The 20715-nt window shown below is 39.0% G+C and overlaps 1 protein-coding gene across 2 annotated transcripts in view; it reads right to left on the bottom strand.

Annotated features, from left to right (window-relative positions):
* The window catches only part of LOC126473532 (protein FAM135A), a 572632-nt gene that overhangs the window by 68959 nt on the left and 482958 nt on the right, over positions 1–20715 (bottom strand). For both annotated transcript variants that reach the window (XM_050100643.1, XM_050100644.1), the window contains 3 exons: positions 16548–18231; positions 9224–9517; positions 7215–7416 (listed from right to left, as the gene is read on the bottom strand). In XM_050100643.1, the coding sequence (XP_049956600.1) occupies positions 7215–7416; positions 9224–9517; positions 16548–18231 (2180 nt within the window). The remainder of the gene's footprint in view (positions 1–7214; positions 7417–9223; positions 9518–16547; positions 18232–20715) is intronic.

Here is a 20715-nt window from a genome sequence, read left to right as displayed (position 1 = left end):
ATTAATGAGGAGTTGTTGCATGAAGGTGACACAATAATAACTAGTAATGAGGTATGACATCCTGTGACTGTGGCTAATTACCCTCATAGAACCTATTATTGTCTGTTGGACGGTGAAAATGAATTAAATGGAATACCAGAAGTATTCTTTGAGTTTATTAAAAATAATGACGGGATTGTAGTTACGCATGTGTCAGGGATAAGAATTGTGGGTGTCACTGGGGAAGTTTCTAAGAGCATCAAACCAAAACTTCCTTACAATACCTCCTCTCCGCCCACAAAATTCTCCTGCTTTGCAATTCCAAATTTGTATGTCCCATTTCCCAGACAAACTCTTGGCATCCAGGAACTAAAACAACATGCACAATGCTGCCTCAAAAACTCTTCACCCTATTCACCTTCTTAATCTCACCTTGGATTACCACTATTCACTACCTCTACAAGAGCCCCCTTACCCTCACCACTTCCTGCACTTCTATTGCGACCTTCAGCCTATTATACGTAATCTTCCTGCCTACATAGACAGACACCAATGTTTCCTCTGCTGACTCTCCACAGTTCCTGTTCCTTTACTACCTGGTGCCCTGCTCATCACTGTCAATGTCACCTATCTCTACAATGATATCCCTAAAGCCCAAGACCTTACCGCTATTGAAACAATGTGTCGCAATGACAGACTGGCTCCAAACCTACAAAACCTCCTTCTTGGTCACCATGACAAATTATAACCTCACTCACAATGACATCTCTTTTGAGGGCATCACCTACAACCAAATGCGAGGTAGAGCAATAGGCACCTGCATGACACTGTCCTATGCCAATCTGTACATAGGGCATTTAGAGGAATCCTTCCTAACCACTCAAAATCCCAAACCCTTCACCTGGTTCAGATGCACTAACAACATCTTTGTCATCTGGAATGAGGGCGAGGACACCCTATCCTTGTAATGGTACATTAATTACATAACCATTATGGCACCTCACCTCAACCGCTCGATACCAGCAATATTCGACTGTGTTTCTGTAAAATAGTTAACATATTTCTGTGACAACATTCAGATTTGATTTCATTAATGTAGAGGTACCTTGATACATCAATATGTGTATATTGCAATGATATTATTCTTATGTGTATTTTTTCTTTTGTCACTATGATCATTGACATACTTGTAACTCTGATTTTTGGGCACATAAGCAGTTATTGGAGAGTCAAGCTTTGGTCGTCAAGTTAAAAAGACGCAAATTGTATCAGTTTATGAAATGTGAACTTAAATAGTGAGGAAGATATTTTCAAGTATGTTTTATATTGTGAAGTGATGTTTTGGAATGAGTTACGTGATATTGCAACAAAAGAAATAAAAAAGAAGTGTAACTTAAATTCGGAGTACTGATTACTTTTTTACATCGCCATTGTCCTAACTTACAAAAGTTTAATCTTCAAGAATGGTTTATGAAACACATCTATAAAACTTTTGAATATCGCAGAATAACACTTAGGCCTCTTTGCATCCGAGCTTGGATTCATCACTGCCTAGATTTTCAACGATTGAGCCACGAGTTCACAACGAGACCAACGTGGGAAACATGAAAAGATGAGTACCTAGTTTCTCCATTATTTCAAGAAATGACTTTATTAACTGTGCTCTAATGACACCTGCCACATAATATAACTTTGTTGTTGCCCGAAAATGCAATATTTAGCAGCGTGAGCAACACTACAATCATAGTTAATTTTTGACCTTCGTTGTGGCAGGGTTGTTAGACCACGTTCCTCCAGAACCTCGACACCTTCTCCCCAATTTGCTTCACCTTATCCTCCTGAATCCAGCAAGCCACCTTCCTCGATGCTGACGTTCACCTCAACAATGGCTGCATCAGTACCTCCATTCAGATCAAACCTACCACCCACCAACAATACCTCCACTTCGATAGCCATCACCCCTTCCATATATACGCTAAAGGTCTCTTGTTGAAGCCTTCACAAGCTGAAATCATCCTCCCAACCATGTCTGGAAACAGATTTCCCGTGCCTTATATCTCCAATGATCTAATACCTCCCACAGTACCACTGGGGAGCAGTCCCATCATGACTCAGTACTAAGCCTACACAGGACTAGAGCAAGAGAATTACATTTTCTGCCAGGGCTATCACTACCTCTCATCATGCCCTGAAATGAGTAATATTCTACCCACTATCCTTTCCATAGCAGTATTCTACCACCCGCTGAACCTACACAATATCGTAGCCCATCCCTACTCCCCACTCCTTGCCTCATGGCTCATGCCCCCATACATCCTCCCACCAGCACATATGCCGGTCCAGTCACAAGCATCACCTATCCCATCAAAGGCAAGGCTCTCTGCGAAACCAGTAATGTGATCTACAAGCTAAGTTGCAACCACTGTGTTCCATGGACATGACAGCCCGCTAGTTGTCTGCCCACATGAATGGCCACCTACAAACTGTAATGAAGAACCAGCTGAAACACCCAGTTGCTAAACATGCTGTTCAATCAATGTTCTTCACATCAATGAATGCTTCACACCCTGTGCCGTCTGGATCCTTCCTACCAACACTAGCTTTTCTGAACTGCACATGTGGTAAGTTTCCCTACAACGTAACATTCATTATAGGGCGTAGACTAATTTCCACTACCAGTCACAATGAAAGATTATTTATTCATCACACAACCGGTTTTGGGCTTGTGCCCATCCTCAGGTGTTTATACATTTATATAGATCTTTACATTGCTGGAGATCACTGTAACAATATCAGAGAAGGAAAGTTGCTACTCACCATATAGCGGAGATGCTGAGTCGCAATAGGCACAACAAAAAGATTCACACAATTATAGCTTTCTGCCATTAAGGCCTTTGACAGCAGTAGACACACATACATACACACAATCACTCATGCAAACACAACTTGCGTTTGCATGAGTGTGTGTGTGTGTACGTGTATCTACTGCTGACAAAGGCCTTAATGGCCAAAAACTATAATTGTGTGAATCTTTTTGTTGTGCCTATCAGGACTCAGCATCTCTGCTATATGGTGAGTAGCAACTTTCCTTCTCTGGTATTGTTACATTCTATCCTGGATTTTCCATCAGAGATCACTGTACAAATACAAAAAAAATTATTTGTTGATGACTAAACAGATACAAGTGGAACAATTGTAAGTGTCAAAGCAGCATTTGTTGAAAATCTCTCTGTATTTACATAAAGATGAAGCATCATTATTATAATTATGCTGTGGTGACAGTTTTTCCACTTAGTTGCACTTTTGTTATAATTTTCACGTCCATATTTCAGTTTTATAAAGTTTAGCTGCATATTTCACTATTACAATGTGCACTCGTGAAATACACTATGTTTACTTACGAACATGTAGGCTATGGTCCAAGAACTTAGATGTAGGAGGTGTAAAGATGTTGCTCATACAGAAACATGTAGGTTACGGTCAAAGAACTTAGCCATAGGAAGTGCAAGGATGTTGCAATAGATAGAAACTTAAAAAGCTATTATAAACTGTGAAGTTTTTTTGATCCACATTATGATGTTTTTTGAACCACATCTTTGTCGGAGAACTTAGATCTAGGAAGTATAGTGATTTTATACATATGAAATTACTAAAAGCTATTACAAATAAAAAAATGAGAGAACTGTTTTGAGTCACACTGTTGTCAGAGAACTAGTATCTAGGAAGTACAATGATGTTATACACATGAAATTTTGAAAACTATTACAAATTACAAAAATGACAGTTAAAGATTGTGTTTACAATATGACTTTTACAAATTACAATAATGACACTTTAACTGTTGTACGATTGCTACATCGGCTTTCCATAGAATATTACTTTGTTATTGTATCAGAGGATAATGAGCTTTTATTTTTGAATATTTCATGAAATATGTGGAGACAAGATTTGTTTGCAAGCTCCACTTGTTCGTTGAGAATAAGGTGTTGTGAGTTAGAACTGTGGAAGTTTCTAGCTCTTCGAGCAGATTTATTTTCTTTCCTTTGTTGACAATGTATAGTATTTGTAGATTGTCTGTAATGGCTGTGGCTCAGTGACCATGGTCTTTTTGGTGCATTGCAAAGGTGGATTTATCAAAGTTATTTAGCCGGAAGGCATCCATATGCTCACGTTATCTTGTAGTAAAACTCCTTCCAGTTGGACTATGTAGAACTGTGGGCAATTGCCACATAAAAGTTTGTAAATATCTGATTTGTTGTGGATGTGGTTATTTGTCTTACTATTGTGGATGATGTGCTGTTGTAGCTGAAAGAAATTTGAATACCAGTTTTCAGCACTAACAACAAGCTACAACAGCACATCATCCTAACAGTAAGACAAATAACCAATGCCACCACAAATCAGGTATTTACAAACTTTTATGTGACAACTGTCACCACAACATAATTATAATAATGATGCTTCATCTCTATGTAAGTACAGAGATATTTTCAACAAATGCTGCTTTGCCACTTACTTGTTCCACTTCTATCTGTTTAGCCACCAGCAAATAATTTTTTGTATTTATACAGTGATCTCCAGCAATATAAACATGCATATGGACATACAAACACCTGAGGACGAGCACGAGCTCGAAGCCGGTCGTGTGACGAATAAATAATCTTTTATTGTGACTGGTAGCAGAAATTTTTCTACACCCTATAAAGGAACAGTTATGGAGTTCAACAGCACCCACTATGGATAAAATTCATTTAACATTCGTTCTTGTAACGCCGCCCCCCCCCCCCCCCCCCTTGACTTCAATCTTCACTAGTCCCTGTCCTCCATCCCTTCCCTACTCCCATTCGAACACCATGCATGCCTTCTATTTCTATTTAACCAGTGCACCCTTCTCTACATCTCCCGTCTCTTCTTCCCCCTCCCCAGCACAACCTCACGACTCTGCACCTAGCAGCCCTATCCTCTCCCCATTATGTTCCTGCTTGCTCCCGCAGCAGCACATCATCTCCTCCACCCTACCCTGCTATCCCTCCCCCTCCCCATCCCATACCACCTCCTTAGCCCACACCTACCCTGGGTTACTGCTCATTTCAGATACAGGTGCAGCCCATTGATGGGCTGATCAGGCTGTGTGTGTGTGTGTGTGTGTGTGTGTGTGTGTGTGTGTGTTTTTATCTTCTGAAGAAGGATTTTTGTTGTCTGAATGCTAAAAATTTAGCAGCCTTTTCAATGTGTCTATCTGCAACTCAGTGCCTCCTCTATGTGGTGAGTAGCATCTATCATTTTCATATTGTTGCTATTCCACCATGGACTTTCCATTGTTTGAAGAACAAGTACACGTACATATAAATGAGAGAGCAGAAAATATTGAAGCCATAACATATGATCAAAAGAGTGACTTAAAGGAAGTGTTGATGCAAAACAGTGAGGTATTTTCAGATATGTCTCTATCAGGAAAAGATTCTGATTGTAGGTCAAAGTTTAAAGAATATGAAGCATTGTTTCACAAACCTTTTATTATTCCATTTTCCAAGAAAGAAGTTGTTAGAAAAGAAATAGAGAAGATGCTTCAATAGGCAATAATTACGCAATCTAACATCAGATGTAATAATTCTTTGATATGGTTTAAAAAAAGCAAATTAAATTAAATAGTTTTAGGAGAAAGTGACCAATCAGCCAATATTGATGAAATTTTACTACTCCAGGGGTCTGGTTTAAACTTTGGTCTTGCAATGGTCTACCAAATTTTTCTTGCAATGTCATATACCCTAACTCATCTTCATCCACATCCTTGTCCCTTCCTGTAATTGCCTTCAAGTACATTTCCCTTGTGTAGCCCTTCTATTGATTCCTTCCTCCCTTCAGCTTTCACTTCTCTGCCTAGTATGGGCTTGCCTTTTGCGTGTGTTGGGGCTCACGGGCACTCAATGTCAAGGTCATCAGCGCCCTCTTATCTTCTGAGCTCTTAATATTTGTGTAATTGCTTCTGTTTTTTCCAAAGGTTTCCTATAGGTGGAGTATATCCTTCCCTATAATCTGATCCACCAACGATGGCAGTTTGCGCAGCTTGAGACACGGATGGGGATTGCACTGTTGCTAGTTACAGGCAACAGTACATTCATGTGCTCTATGCTTTAAGAAAGTGTGTATACTGCAAATTAAGTCTCTTGCTTTCTTGTGCAGAATTTGTCCCCTACCATCACCATCAGCCGAGGCAACTCACAACAAATGGAATAAAAATTCACTAAATAACTCAATATGATAATGTTTAATGCTTGCACTGGCTGCAAGATTCACAGCAGAGTGCTGAGAAACTAATGAATGCTTATTGGTTGTTGGAGAAATTGTGACGTAGATGCTCAGAAGAAGCCTAAACTTGACTGCCACCTGACTTCAACTACAATTATGCATGCTTCTATTTCTTGTATTTCTTGTCTAGCATTCCTGCTTCACCATTTTGCAGTTTCTGTCAGTCTCATGTATTAGATGTACTTATTCCCATTTGCCTGCTTCATTTGCTATATTTTTTCTATTTTCTTCCTTTCTCAATTATATTCAATATCTTAGGTGTTATCCAGAGATTTCTTCTGGGCTTTGTCTTTCTTCCTGTTTGATCATCTGCTTCCTTCACTATTTCTTCTCTCAAGGCTATCAAATCATCTTCAATTACATTCCTAACTCCTGTTCCAGTCATTATCTAATGCTATCTTTGACACTTTCAACAATCTCAAGTTCTTTCAACTTATCCAGGTCCCATCTCCCTATTTCCTATCCTTCTGCTTTCCTTGCAGCAGAATTACAGGAACAGAGTTCTCAAGTGAAACAGTCTTGTTAGCAAATTTTTGTTCACAGCCTGAAAACTGGGGGAACTATTTTGGTATGGCACAGTCAGATTCATCGTCTTCTCTCTGAAAAGTTACCATAACAACAGATAGTTCCATATTTATTGTACCACATAACTCCTAGAATGAAAATATTACTTACATTCTAATTCAGGTATCTTAGTCAGAAGTTTACAATTACATAAGTTATTCAACAGAAGAAAATTACATAGCCAAACCCAAAACTTTACTTTTTACTTCTGAGTTTGGCATAGTTTCTTGTTCAGGCTAATTACTGATTAACATTATTTAAAATTTTCATATTTTTGTTTGCATATGCAGAGTCTGGATCAGTACCCAATTACACATGAAGACAAAAATAATTAAAAGCTCCAGATATAAACATACTGTTACCTGGTTTCTTTCCGACATAAGGAATTCTAGATTGGCACCTGGTAAGCCCAATTCAAGATACGTTTTCACAAGCCTCAAGTCAGCCGAGTTCCCATCCAAGCCATGAACACAGACTATCAAATGTAAGCCTTCTGGAGAAAATATTCTATATTCATCACTGATGTGAAAATAAGGCAAAGTGGAGGCCAGAGTTGGAAAGTCACTGTTGAAAAGACAAATTATTACCAGAGATTTTTCCACAAGCTTTAAATGAGTAACAAAAGTTTCACTCTAAACACTCCAGTCTAGAATACTATGAACATAAGAAAAATCCAGGATGGAATGTAACAATATTATGAAAAGGATAGTTGCTACTACATTTGACAAAGGCCTTGTTGGCTGAAAGCTTATTTTGTGATTGCTTTTTTGTTGTGCCTATCTGCAACTCAGCATCTCCGCTTCATGCTGAGTAGCAACTATCCTTTTCATAATATTGATAGTAAGAACATAATTTGTTTATGTAAATTTTTTCTTCATTACCTATTTTCTGTAGTATCATCAGGGAATACATACATTTTTACAGTAAACACTGAACCAATAAATGGTATGCATCCATAAAGGCTGTCTGAGGCAAACACTGCAACTACAGTAAGGCAAAATTCACAATTCAAGTAATATATAAATAAAATTGCAATATTAATTTTTAAATAAAATCAAGACTTTTCAAAATATCGGATAAAAACTGTGGTATGAATGAATAAAAATTAGGACAAGTTAATTTTCAGTCATATGGACGTACTACCAATTGATTTCGACAAAGAGGAATTGATAATACTATTCGGCATACAAACGTTTTGAACTCAAGTTTGTGGGGGAAGGGGGCGGGGCCTCATTTTACTTTGATTTGCGAGTAATTTCTCTAGAAGCTCCTTTTCATAACTTGTCAAATAGCAGAAAGTGACACAAGCAAGCTCAATAAATTTTTTTTCCTGTGAGAACTTATGTAACTTCTAACTCTAGGCATTTTTCTTTGGTGCACAAAGCATTAATTACTGAAAACTCTCTCTCTCTCTCTCTCTCTCTCTCTCTACTTGTGTCTGAATCTCAAATTTCTATCAAACACTCCACATATTTTCTGATACATCTTAGGGTCTTAAAGAGACACAAGTTATAGTGAAAATTAGTTAAAATTTTCTAAGGAAGCTGACAGTCTCATGGCACGGAATGAAACTGGAGCATTGTGTCGCTTCTATTTACTTTAAAGTTCCCTAGCTGAAGTTCTAACTTTCCAGAAACATTGTTCCAGCATCAACTGAAGATTAGTATAGAACTAACATACTTTGGAGATTTACCAGGACAACTTTGGGGCTAAACCACTATTGTAAAATGTGCTTCTCCAGTAGTGGGAATGTAACTCACTGTGGTATGACTCAGCACATGCTAAGAAAGGCAACTGCTCTAAATGAAAGTTGCAGTTTGATAGCTGGCTACCTATGACTAAAATGAACTGATAAACTATATTACCTTTCAAGGCCATGGTTTGAAACTATAAAATTTGGAATGCCACAAAAGCTTGGGATGAAGAAAGTTGTAATAAATGACAATGCATTGATTCATGGCCTACTATCAGGTAATGTTCATTTTGAAATATCAAATCACATTTAATAAGAACACCTATACACATAGGTAGCTCAGTTGGTGAGCACTTGCCCGTGAAAGGCAAAGGTCCCGAGTTCGAGTCTCGGTCGGGCACACAGTTTTAATCTGCCAGGAAGTTTCGTTACCTATACACATAATTAAGCACTGATGGCAAGTAGTTGTACTCCTATGCAATTATGAGAATATGAACATTTCCTTTTCCATTTTCATGGCAAAATGATGCTGCAAAACAAAATTTTTCATTAACATCGCCTTTTCAACAGAGACAGCACTATAGAAACACATTATCAGGAGACGTGTTGTTCATCATGCAATGAATATAAAACTGAGAATTAATATAACTGCACAGTTTCATTGTCAGCATATATAACCTGTAAATCATCCCTGTGAAGTTCATCTGTCTTTTAAAATCTTCTTTGAATTTGATGAAGCTGAGTTCTTCATCTGCGATGGAAGAGACCAACTTCTGCCTTAAGCGTTCCTCCCCATCCTTGGAGTAGCACTCACACATCCTGTCAGAGGATGGTAGGGGTGCTGGAGCCAACAAAGCTGCTGGTGCTTGAGGCAGCTGAGGTGCTGGAGTTTGTGTCGGTGCTGGTGTCGGCAGTGGACCAGGAAGTGATGAAGGCACTGGGCAGGAACATGGCTGATCGACAGCTGGCGCCCTGCAATATTGACACAGGCCTTACATACCAAACAAAATGTAACTAAATCTTTTTATCTTTTTTAAACCATGTATCTCCTCCACATGTTTTTCAATTGCAACTTTTATGATGAGACAGGTTACCATGAGAAGTCCTTTGTTTCCTCCAGTAGCCAATTATTTTATGAAAAAAACCTGAAGACATTGCTCACATGAAAATAGCATAAAAACAGAAGTATCCTGAAGATATTCTAATTTTGTAGGAAAATATGTGAATATCTTGGAGTAAAGGAGACTACTGACCAAAAAGCAGAAGCTCGACTAATCAGCAGACACACTAAACCATATCCTTCTTCAGGGCTTTGGTTATCTCTCATGTTCTGAAATGAGGGACATCCTACCCAAAATCCTTCCCACCCCTCCTAAATTGGAGTTCCGTCACCTACCCAACCTACATGACATCCTAGTTCCTTCCTATGCCACTCCTATTCCCAATCCCGCGTCCAGCCACCCTGATTTAGGTTTTCCGTGATTTCCCTAAATCACTCCAGGCAAATGCCAGGATCGTTCCTTTGAAAGGGCACGGCCAACTTCCTTCCCTGTCCTTCCCTAATCCGATGACCTCGCTGTCTGGTCTCCTCCCCAAAACAACCCATTCCCAACCCCTTGCCATAGGTACCATACGCCTGTTGAAGAACAAGGTGCAAGACCTGCCTAATCCATTCCATTCTTGTCATAGGCTTATCCTACTCCATCACAGGCTCAACTATTTGTGAAAGCAGCCATGTCATATACCAACTCTGCTGCATATACTGCAGAGCTTTTTACATCTGTATGACTACCAACTAGCTGTCAATAAGGATTAATTGCAACTACCAACTTGCTGCCAAGAACGAAGTTGATCATTCAGTGGCCCAACATGCAGCCAACCATGACATGCTCAATTTCAATGGCTGCATGACAAACCTTGCCATCTGGATACTTGCCCCCACCAATAGCTTCTCCTAAAGTCGCAGATGTGAGTTATTCCTGCAACACATCCTTTGCTCCTGTAGTTGCCCTAGTTTCAATCTCTTGTAGCCCACTGCCCTCCACCCTTCATCCAACTGATCCCCTTATTCTGTCTAGTCACCCCCTCCCAATTTGCGTCACCTTCAGTGTGCGCCACTCCCCATTGGCTCTGACAACTGTGCATCACATGCCAAATCCATTCATCTGCTACCCCCTCCCACACTTTCCCAGCCGGCAAACCGACTGCCTTTCTCCTAACTGCTAATCACCCACCCTGAACAATCCTCCCTATCTTACATCTCTCTCTTTATCTGCCCCAGCCAAGAAACTCAGCCTAGTTCACTTGGCAAAATAGAGCACAGGCATTGTGTCTTCAGCCGGCATCATCATGCAGGGACGTGTGTGTTTGTGTGTGTGTGTGTGTGTGTGTGTGTGTGTGTGTGTGTGTGTGTGTTTACTTGTACCCTATCTCAAAAAATGATTAAGCAAATTTTCTTTTTTGTGTGTGCCTAACAACAACAACACTTCTGCATTTTGGTGAGTGGTATTCTTTGCTCCGAAAATATTCTAATGTTACTTTTGTTCATGTAGCAGAATTCTTTTATTGTGTTCATTCGTTACCTCATAAAACAATGTTTTATGATGTAATTGGAGAAAGGTCACTCATTATGGGTACCTGATTTAGACATGTTGGAACAATAATATAGTGATGGGTGCCTTGTGACGTACAGGCTTGTACAGCAAAATCCATAACCGATTTGGAACTGTGTATGAAGAATTGCCACTACAATTTGCGAACTATACAAATTTCACATATTTTGACATGGAGAGAATAGATAGATAGATAGGAATTATTAGTTTACAATGATCATCTGAATCAGATCAAATGAATATTCAGAATTTTGGCCTGGGAGAATGTTTAATGCAAATCGTTTTTACACAGAGTTACACACAGGAAACTGTTTTAAATTCACTACGCTAATGGCACCTGCTTTTAAGTTTAGAGAATTTTACCCAAGTAGTGAATCAGCTATGTTTTTCATAGGTGTACTACAATTAAAAGTGTGACATGCTTGAATAAAATAGCTTACACTTACAAAGAGAATAAGTAAATAATAATCAATATCAATTTGGACCTTTGCATAATGATCAAATGAAATAAATGGTTTATCCAGATGTCAAGTCAGCAGTAGTTTAATAGTAAGCATATTATCAAATTAGGTAAAAGTGAAATTCTGGGCACAATGTCTGGGTTTTGAAAAACCCTCTTTGAGGTCCCAAGAGACTGAAAAAATGCGCACATGACTCCAGTACATAAGAAAGGCACAATTAGAGACCCGCAAAATTACAGACCAATATCTCTAACTTCTGTTCGCTGCAGAATCCTTGAACACACTCTCAGTTCGAATACAATAAACTTTCTTGGAACTGAGAAGCTTATGTCCACGAATCAGCATGGTTTTAGAAAGCATCACTCATGTGAAACTCAGTTTGCCCTTTTCTCACACGACATACTGAGAAGATGGATGAAAGGCAACAGACAGATTGCATATTTCTAGCGTTCTGGAAAGCATTTGACACAGTGCACCAGTGAAGGCAGTTAAGAGTATGATCATATGGAATAAGTTCACAGATATGTGAGTGGTTCAAAGACTTCTTAAATAATGAAACAGTAAATTATCCTTGATGGCGAGTGTTCATCATAGACAAGGGTACCGTCAGAAGTGCCCCAGGGAAGTGTGATAGGACTGCTGTTGTTCTCTATATAAATAAATGATTGGGTTAACAGGGTGGGCAGCAATCTGCAGTTGTTGGGTGATGATGCCATGGTGTATAGTAAGGTGTCGAAGTTGAGTGGCTGTAGGAAGCTACAAGACAACTTGGACACAATTTCTAGCTGGTGTGATGTATGACAGCTAGCCCTAAATGTGGAAAAATGTAAGCAGATGCTGATGAATAGGAAGATCAAGCCTGTAATTTTCAGATACGGTAGTACTAGTGTCCTGCTTGACACAGTAAAGTTGAAAATATCTGGGCATAATGTTGCAAAGCAATATAAGGTGGAATGAGCTCGTTGGAACTGTAGTAGGGAAAACAAATGGTCGATTCCGCTTCATTGGGAAAATTTTAGGAAACAGTGGTTCACTGGGAGACCGCATATAGGATGCTGGTGCGACATATTCTAGAGTTCTGGATACTGCTCGAGTGTGTGGGATCCATACCAGGTCAGATTGAAGAAAGACATTGAAGCAATTCAAATGCAGGCTGCAAGATTTGTTACTGGGAGGTTCGAACAACATGTAAATGTTATGGAGGTGCTTTGGAAACGCAAATGAAAATCCCTGGAGGGAACGAAATGTTCATTTCAAGATACACTATTGAGAAAATTTAGAGAATCAGCATTTGGAGCTGACTGCCAAACGATTCTACTGCCGCCAACATACATTGCGTGTAAGGACCACAAAGATAAGATATGAGAAATTAGGGCTCATATGGAGGCATACAAAGTGTCGTTTTTTCCTCTCTCTATTTGCAAATGGAACAGAAAGGGTTTCCAGCATGGTTTCAGAAGAAGTAAGAGCACAATGTCAGCAGCAGTACAATTTATACATAAGGCTCCATAAAATATTGATGAAAGAACTGGTAGAAATAGTGTTTTTAAATCTTTCCAGTGCTTTTGGCAGGGTGCATCATGGTATACTGGTGTTGATATGGTAAATGATTAGCCCAGTGGAAATTTATTAACTCTACTAGAGACATATCTGATGAATACGTAATAACCTGAAATCATGCATGACCATAGCAACACCACAGGCACAAGAAGTTCCAGAATGAGAACAACAAAATTTGTAGTGCCATAGTGCTCTCAACATGGTACCAACACGTTTTACAACATATATAAATGAGCTTCGTCGTACTGATGATAATTTAACTTTTCGTCACTATATATGCTGATAATACAAGTTGTCTTTGCTGGGCAAAAGATCTAGGCAATCGAAGTAAGAAAACACAAAAATTTATAGACAAAATACAATATCATTTTGAAAGTGAAAATTTAAGGGATAACCTCTCAAAAACCAAAGTAATGTACTCTCCCCCTGGTGAATCAAATAAATGATAGCTGAACGACTCAAGTCTTGTTGCAAGTTTTTTAGCACATGCATAGATAATAAAGTGACCTGGAAACAACAAGTTGATCAGTGCGTAATAAACTAACATCTAATCAATATACTCTATATGTATGGTTTCTGTTCTGTCAGATATGCCCAACAGAATGGACACACACACACACACACACACACACACACACACACACACACACACACACACACAGAGAGAGAGAGAGAGAGAGAGAGAAGAGAGAGAGAGAGAGAGAGAGAGAGAGAGAGAGAGAGAGGATACAGGGGGTCCATTGATCGTGACCAGGCCAAATATCTCACGAAATAAGTGTCAAACGAAAAAACTACAAAGAACAAACTTGTCTAGCTTGAAGGGGGATACCAGAAGGCGCTATGGTTAGCCCACTGGATGGTGCTGCCATAGGTTAAACGGATATCAACTGTGTTTTTTTAAATAGGAACCCACATTTTTTATTACATATTTGTGTAGTATGTAAAGAAATTTGAATGTTTTAGTTGGACCACTTTTTCCGCTTTGTGATAGATGGCACTGTAATAGTCACAAATATATGGCTCACAATTTTAGATAAAAAGTTGGTAACAGGTAGGTTTTTTAAATTAAAATAAAGAACATAGGTACGTTTGAACATTTTATTTCGGTTGTTCCAATGTGATACATGTACCTTTGCAAACTTATCATTTGTGAGAATGCATGCTGTTACAGCGTGATTACCTGTAAATACCACATTAATGCAATAAATGCTCAAAATGATGTCCGTCAACCTCAATGCATTTGGCAGTACGTGTAACGACATTCCTATCAACAGTGAGTAGTTCGCCTTCCGTAATGTTCACACATACATTGACAATGCACTAATGCATTGACAATGCACTAATGCATGTTGTCAGGTGTTGTCGGTGGATCACGATAGCAAATATCCTTCAACTTTCCCCACAGAAGGAAATCCGGGGACGTCAGATCCGGTGAACGTGCATGCCATGGTATGGTGCTTCGATGACCAATCCACCTATCATGAAATATGATATTCAATACCGCTTCAACCGCACGTGAGCTATGTGCTGGACATCCATCATGTTGGAAGTACATCGCCATAAAATGTTCAAACGTACCTATGTTCTGTATTTTAATTTAAAAAAAACCTACCTGCTACCAACTGTTCATCTAAAATTGTGAGCCATATGTTTGGACTATTACAGTGCCATCTATCACAAAGTGAAAAAAGTGGTCCAACTAAAACATTCAAATTTCTTTACGTAATACAAGAATATGTAATAAAAAATGGGGGTTCCTATTTTAAAAAAACACAGTTGATATCCGTTTGACCTATGGCAGCGCCATCTAGCCTGCCAACCACAGCGCCATCTGGTTTCCACCTTCAAGCTAGACGAGTTTCATTCTTTGTAGTTTTTTCGTTTGATGCTTATTTCATGAGATATTTGGCCCAGTCACTATCAATGGACCACCCTGTATTTATTCTACCACCCTGTATTTATTCTGTGGTGGTGCACAACAAGGTCCAAACCACTTGTGGGAATTGCAGGAAATGCTACAAAGAAACGAATTAAGTGGACAGGAACACTACTCAACAATGTGTGATGAGTAGAGAAGTTGGGTCAGATGGAAAGACTGGCCTTGGCAGCCAGAGACAGTGGTCATGTGTCGGTGCAAGTTGCATTTGCATGATCTGTGTGTGTATGTTGTCTAATTCGGAAAATGGCCTTATGGCTGAAAGCTTATTTGTCTAGCAGTCTTTTTGTTATGCCTGAATGCAGCTCAATGTCTCCACTATTTGATGAGTAGCAATCTATCTTTTTCATTACATTGTTAGAATTATATGTAAAATATTATAAGTTAAGATCATGCATGTTTTGTTACATTCTGGGAGCAAATAAATTTATTTATATTTCCAGTAGGTCTTGGTGATTCTGAAATGAAATTTTCTCAAAGTGCTACAGATACAAATCAGATAAACTTATTATCATAAAAAATAACAATGCCCAGAAACAATGGCCACCATAACCAATGTGCCATCATAAACATTAATACGTTAGTTGAATGCTTTAATTATTTGTAGAAAAATGTAAGAAAGAAAGATGTCATTTTAGATTGGACTGCTATGTTTACTTACTTTTACTGTAAATAGATAATAAACCCAAAACTCTATCTAAATATTGATTGTAATTCACAACAAAATCACTTTAAGAAGACGCATGTTCATTTACATTACACCAAGCAGTAACACTAGTTCAATGATACTTCATTACCAATAGATACTACATGTACGGAAAATATTTTGGGGATTAATGTGTTCCTCTGGTATAGATGCAAAAGTAAACAGAAGAAAGTAGATGATTCGAAAGTCAGCTGAGAAAGCCCAAGCAACATTGATAACTTAGAAATGACTAAGTAACAAATTTTAGTACTGTAAAGGTAAATGAGAAATAAATTTGTATTTGAAAAGTAAGAAAGTATGAAACATCTATACAGACAATTTGAGAGCAATTAGTAACAGACTGGCACCACACTGTATATAAATATGACCTCAGAGGTGAATAAGGCTGACGGTGAAAAAATAATGAGGGACAGACATGTATCATTTGAAAGCAACTGGCAGCATTATTTTAATAACTTACTATTTTTGCCCTGATCAGTGACGTAATAATTTGTGTATCAGCATTTCAACACTTTCAGTCTGTCATAAGTACTTAGATGAATAACTCATATCTATTATATAATTCTAAGTTCATTTACCTTCTTCTGATGTTACTGTTTGCCCCAACTTCAACGGCTGAAACCACATACACTTTGTTTTTAGACAAGTACTTACCATTCCAAAACACACATCTTCCAAGTAAATAATAAAGAAAACAACATTTTTTTCACAAGTAAACAGCACTTACTTTGGAGACGGCGTTTTTTTGCTTGCTATTGGTTCTACTTTTGAGGATGCACTTTGAGCTTGGGATTGTATCTCTCTCTCTTTCACTAATTTATCTTTCTCAGTTTCTTTTTCACTCAAAATCCGCACATTTGGTTCTAAGGATTTCTTTTCAACTTCTTTCACACTTTCATACACATGATACAGAAGATTGTCAATTGGCAGTGGGGGTGAGGTCTTTGGCTTGATCCTCGTAATAGAGGGAACAGATCGTGGAGGAGGAGGCGGCGGAGGATCTCTGAAAGGTTCTGGTGGAGGAGGATCATCCCGGAATTGTTTTGGTGGAGGCAATCTAAGCTCTTCGTAAGGATGTTCCACTGAGGGCGGTTTGGAATCTAAAGGCTCTGCCAGCTCCTGCAATCTGGCACGCAGCTGATCTCCGTTCACTACTCGATGTTGCTTGCTAGACAAACGACGTTCTATACAAATTTTAGGAACAAAATCACTTCCTTCTGGACTCAACTGACCACTGGATGTATCACCAGATGTTCTTCCACTAGAGTTAGACACCCATCCACTCTGTTCAGATGTTATGTCAGAAAGAGAAGAGGAGGGAGGTGAGGACAGAGAAGGGCACAAAGGTGATTTTCCTGGGGAACGAGGTTTCGGTCTCACACTTGTTGGAACTGGCTCGACTAAACTTGACTCTACAGAAATCAAGGCTGGATCTGCTGAACTGTACAATCCTACTTCTATCTTGCTGAGCTCTGTAGGTCCTGCAGGAGTCCGTGGCAACTTCTCCGGCTCAGACGGGGTGTCTTTCGGAGGAGATATCGTCGGTGGAAGAGGTCCTGCTAAATCGGGCATCGAGCCACCGGTACTAGCCGTGAACCGCAGAGGCTCGATGTCATCTGGAATCCTCTGATCACGTTGCGACACTGCGACACTCGGAACTGACGGCGTACTTCTCGATTGCTTCATTGTTAGGTCTGTGGTTTCACTGAGATTAAAAGGCACACTTGCACTCTGCTCCAACCTCTTAAATGCACTATTGGCAACCGAATCACCAGACTCTGTGGAGGGAGAAGTACCAACCACTTCTGTGTCAGCCACTTTAAGTTCTAAGCGGAGATTATTTTTCAGTTTTTCTTTAAGACCGTGGCCCGGAGGGAGTGGCAATGTTGCAGGCATCGGAGGAGGGACAGTCGGTGCAGTAGATCGCCCCGCACCTACTGCCGGTAACTCCAAGCAGTCGACACTTCTCTCGCGCCGTATCTGTGTGGACGAGGACCGTGTTACACCGAGAATGTGAGGAACACCCAGAGAAGGATTGGGGGCAGATGAAGAAGAGGTTGGCAGTGCAGTAGATGTGTCAGCGGCTGTCCACCTTCCAACTGCCACTCGCCGTGTTGCGGCATTTGGCACCAGTTTCGGTTGTGATGGAATCGGGCATACAGATACCACGGGTTGAGGCGCTGTTGATGTACCAGTTGTCTTCAGTTGGTCCAACGACTTGCTGTGTCGTGTTGGCAAAGCTGCTCTGGTACCAGGCAGCCCTTCACTGTCAGAGGCCCCACGGTGTGATGGAAGTGTTCCCCCAGAAGTTGCTACAGAGGTTGGCATCTGCCGACCCCTGTGTGGTCCCAGTGTTAGAGTGGCCTTCAGGACATCACAAGCTAGCTGCTGCTCATTAACACCTAGCAGACCTAAGAAAACGTTCGATATTAGTTTTAAAATAGAAATGGCAGATAATGTCAATAGCAGAAGGAAAATAAAATGAAATACTCATGTTTAAAAACATCTGCTTGAAGAAAACAACATATCGTTGAGACTTTTCACTATATTGCCTTTACCTCAGTAGATACACGTTGTGTTAACAAAAATCCTGACATAACCCACAATGATGAGTCACTTCTATGCTTATTATAACAGGCATTCAATAATAATGTCTATGAACAACATTAACAAAATATGTAAAAACAGCTATTGTAGCATTTCATCAACTGCATACAGCCACAACGGAAAATGTGTGTTTTAGCCATAGGGAGGCCAGCTGCAGCCTAGTACGCATGGGCAGCATCCACTGTCGCAATAATGCAGCATCAGAAAGAAGACTAGTCCATTATGCGTAGCTCAGGAACTTTCACAGTACTTATGTAATTGATGCTGGAACTTAAGTGATTGTACTTGATATAAAAAGTAACAGTCCAAAACACAATTTATTTATATTCTACTGGAGACAGAAAATGAACCCAATGACTCGAGTAGAATGTAAATAAATTGGAATTTGGACACTTGTTTTTTATTCTTATATCAAATTGTCACTGGCATAGCACTAAAATGATGATTAGTTTACCTCTCACAAACAAATGAATAAAGAGTCTAAATGTCATGTGAAAAAAAAAAGGAAGAAGAAGAAGAAGAAGAAGAAGAAGAAACAGAGAGAGAGAGTGAGAGAGAGAGAGAGAGAGAGAGAGAGAGAGAGAGAGAGAGAGAGAGAGAGAGAGAGAGAGAGAGAAACAAATGAGCCCTCGGTCACAATTTTTAGACTTATTAACCAGATTTCAACACTACTAAGAGTGCCTTCATCATAATTAAAACATTTAAAGTGGCCTATAACATGATTACAAATTTATGGGAAAATTTTTTATATGAAACTGCAAGTACTGACTAACAATACAAGACAGAGACAGTACTTACGTGTCACATATAAAATAAATAACAGGCCAGGAAGGGTTTTAGTCACAATTTTTTTAAAAAAGAATGCATGAAGGTGAGCAACTCTAGGCTGCTCGTACCTGCACAGCCACAGGTTGCAAATAATAATAATAATAATAATAATAATAATAATAATAATTTCTTTTTTCTTTTAAATTTGTGACTAAAGCCCTTCTGGCCTGTTATGTATTTTATACATGACATGTAAGTACTGTCTCCGTCTTGTAATGTTAGTCAGTACTTACACTTTCATATAAAAAATATTTTCCCATAAATTTATAATTATGTTATAGGCCACTTTAAACGTTTAAATTCTGATGAAGGCACTCTTAGTAGTGTTGAAACCTGGTTAATAAGACTAAAAATTGTGACCGAGGGCTCATTTGTTTCAATTTTAATTTATGAATGGTCACTAAACCAAGCAGTGATGTTTAAAACTTTGTGAATCACCAAACATTTCCGCCTCGACTGACATCTCTGCCCAACCTCTTTGCATTTACATATGTCTGCCTGTGTCTGTATATGTGCGGATGGATATGGATGTGTGTGTGTGTGTGTGTGTGTGTGTGTGTGTGTGTGGGCGCGCACTCGCTAGTGTATACCTGTCCTTTTTTCCCCCTAAGGTAAGTCTTTCCACTCCCGGGATTGAAATGACTCCTAACCCTCTCCCTTAAAACCCACATCCTTTCGTCTTTCTCTCTTCTTCCCTCTTTCCTGATGAAGCAACCTTGGGTTGTGAAAGCTTGAAATCTGTGTGTGTGTTTGTGTGTTTTTTATTGTCTCCTATCAACATACCAACGCTTTCATTTGGTAAGTTACAGCATCTTTGTTTTTAGTTACATATATATGGATGTCACAGCTGTGGTGAAACATGTTTGGATGATACACAAAACAACAATTTGTGTACTTGCAAAAAGACAGATCCATCCTTAATTCATCATTACTTTTCTGCAAGTATGGGAACTGAGATCAAAATTCCAATATTACAGATAAGTCAATATTTTCCAATTACATGTCTACACAAAAGTAACATTACAATTAGTTTATAATTTATAGAAAACACACAAATATTGAGAAGTTACTGCATGCTTAAACACATACTTGTCCTGCAAATAGGCAAAGTAAAGAAAGCAATACACATTATGAGAAAAATAATGGTGATAAGGCTACCTCAATTAAAATGATTTTCACATGGAAAGCTGTAGTGAGCAATAAAGAATAAATGGGTTACCAAGCAGAACATTTCTTCTATGTCACAGGATGTATGCATTTTAGAATGTGAGGAGTGGAGGAAACATATGGCTTTAAAGTACACACACACAGAGTGAAAAGTTACATTCATGCAATTAAAGACACAGACACCAAATGTTATGTACAGAAAATAATATCGAAAACATGTAGTCTGTCATTCCACATTTACATCTGAAACCAGTACACAAATTTAACCATTAATCTTTGTAAAATTTGCATCA

Source organism: Schistocerca serialis, chromosome 4 (assembly GCF_023864345.2).
Source record: "Schistocerca serialis cubense isolate TAMUIC-IGC-003099 chromosome 4, iqSchSeri2.2, whole genome shotgun sequence".
Taxonomy (NCBI): domain Eukaryota; kingdom Metazoa; phylum Arthropoda; class Insecta; order Orthoptera; family Acrididae; genus Schistocerca; species Schistocerca serialis.
Note: the sequence above shows the minus strand (reverse complement) of the source record. Positions and strands in the feature narration are given on the sequence as shown.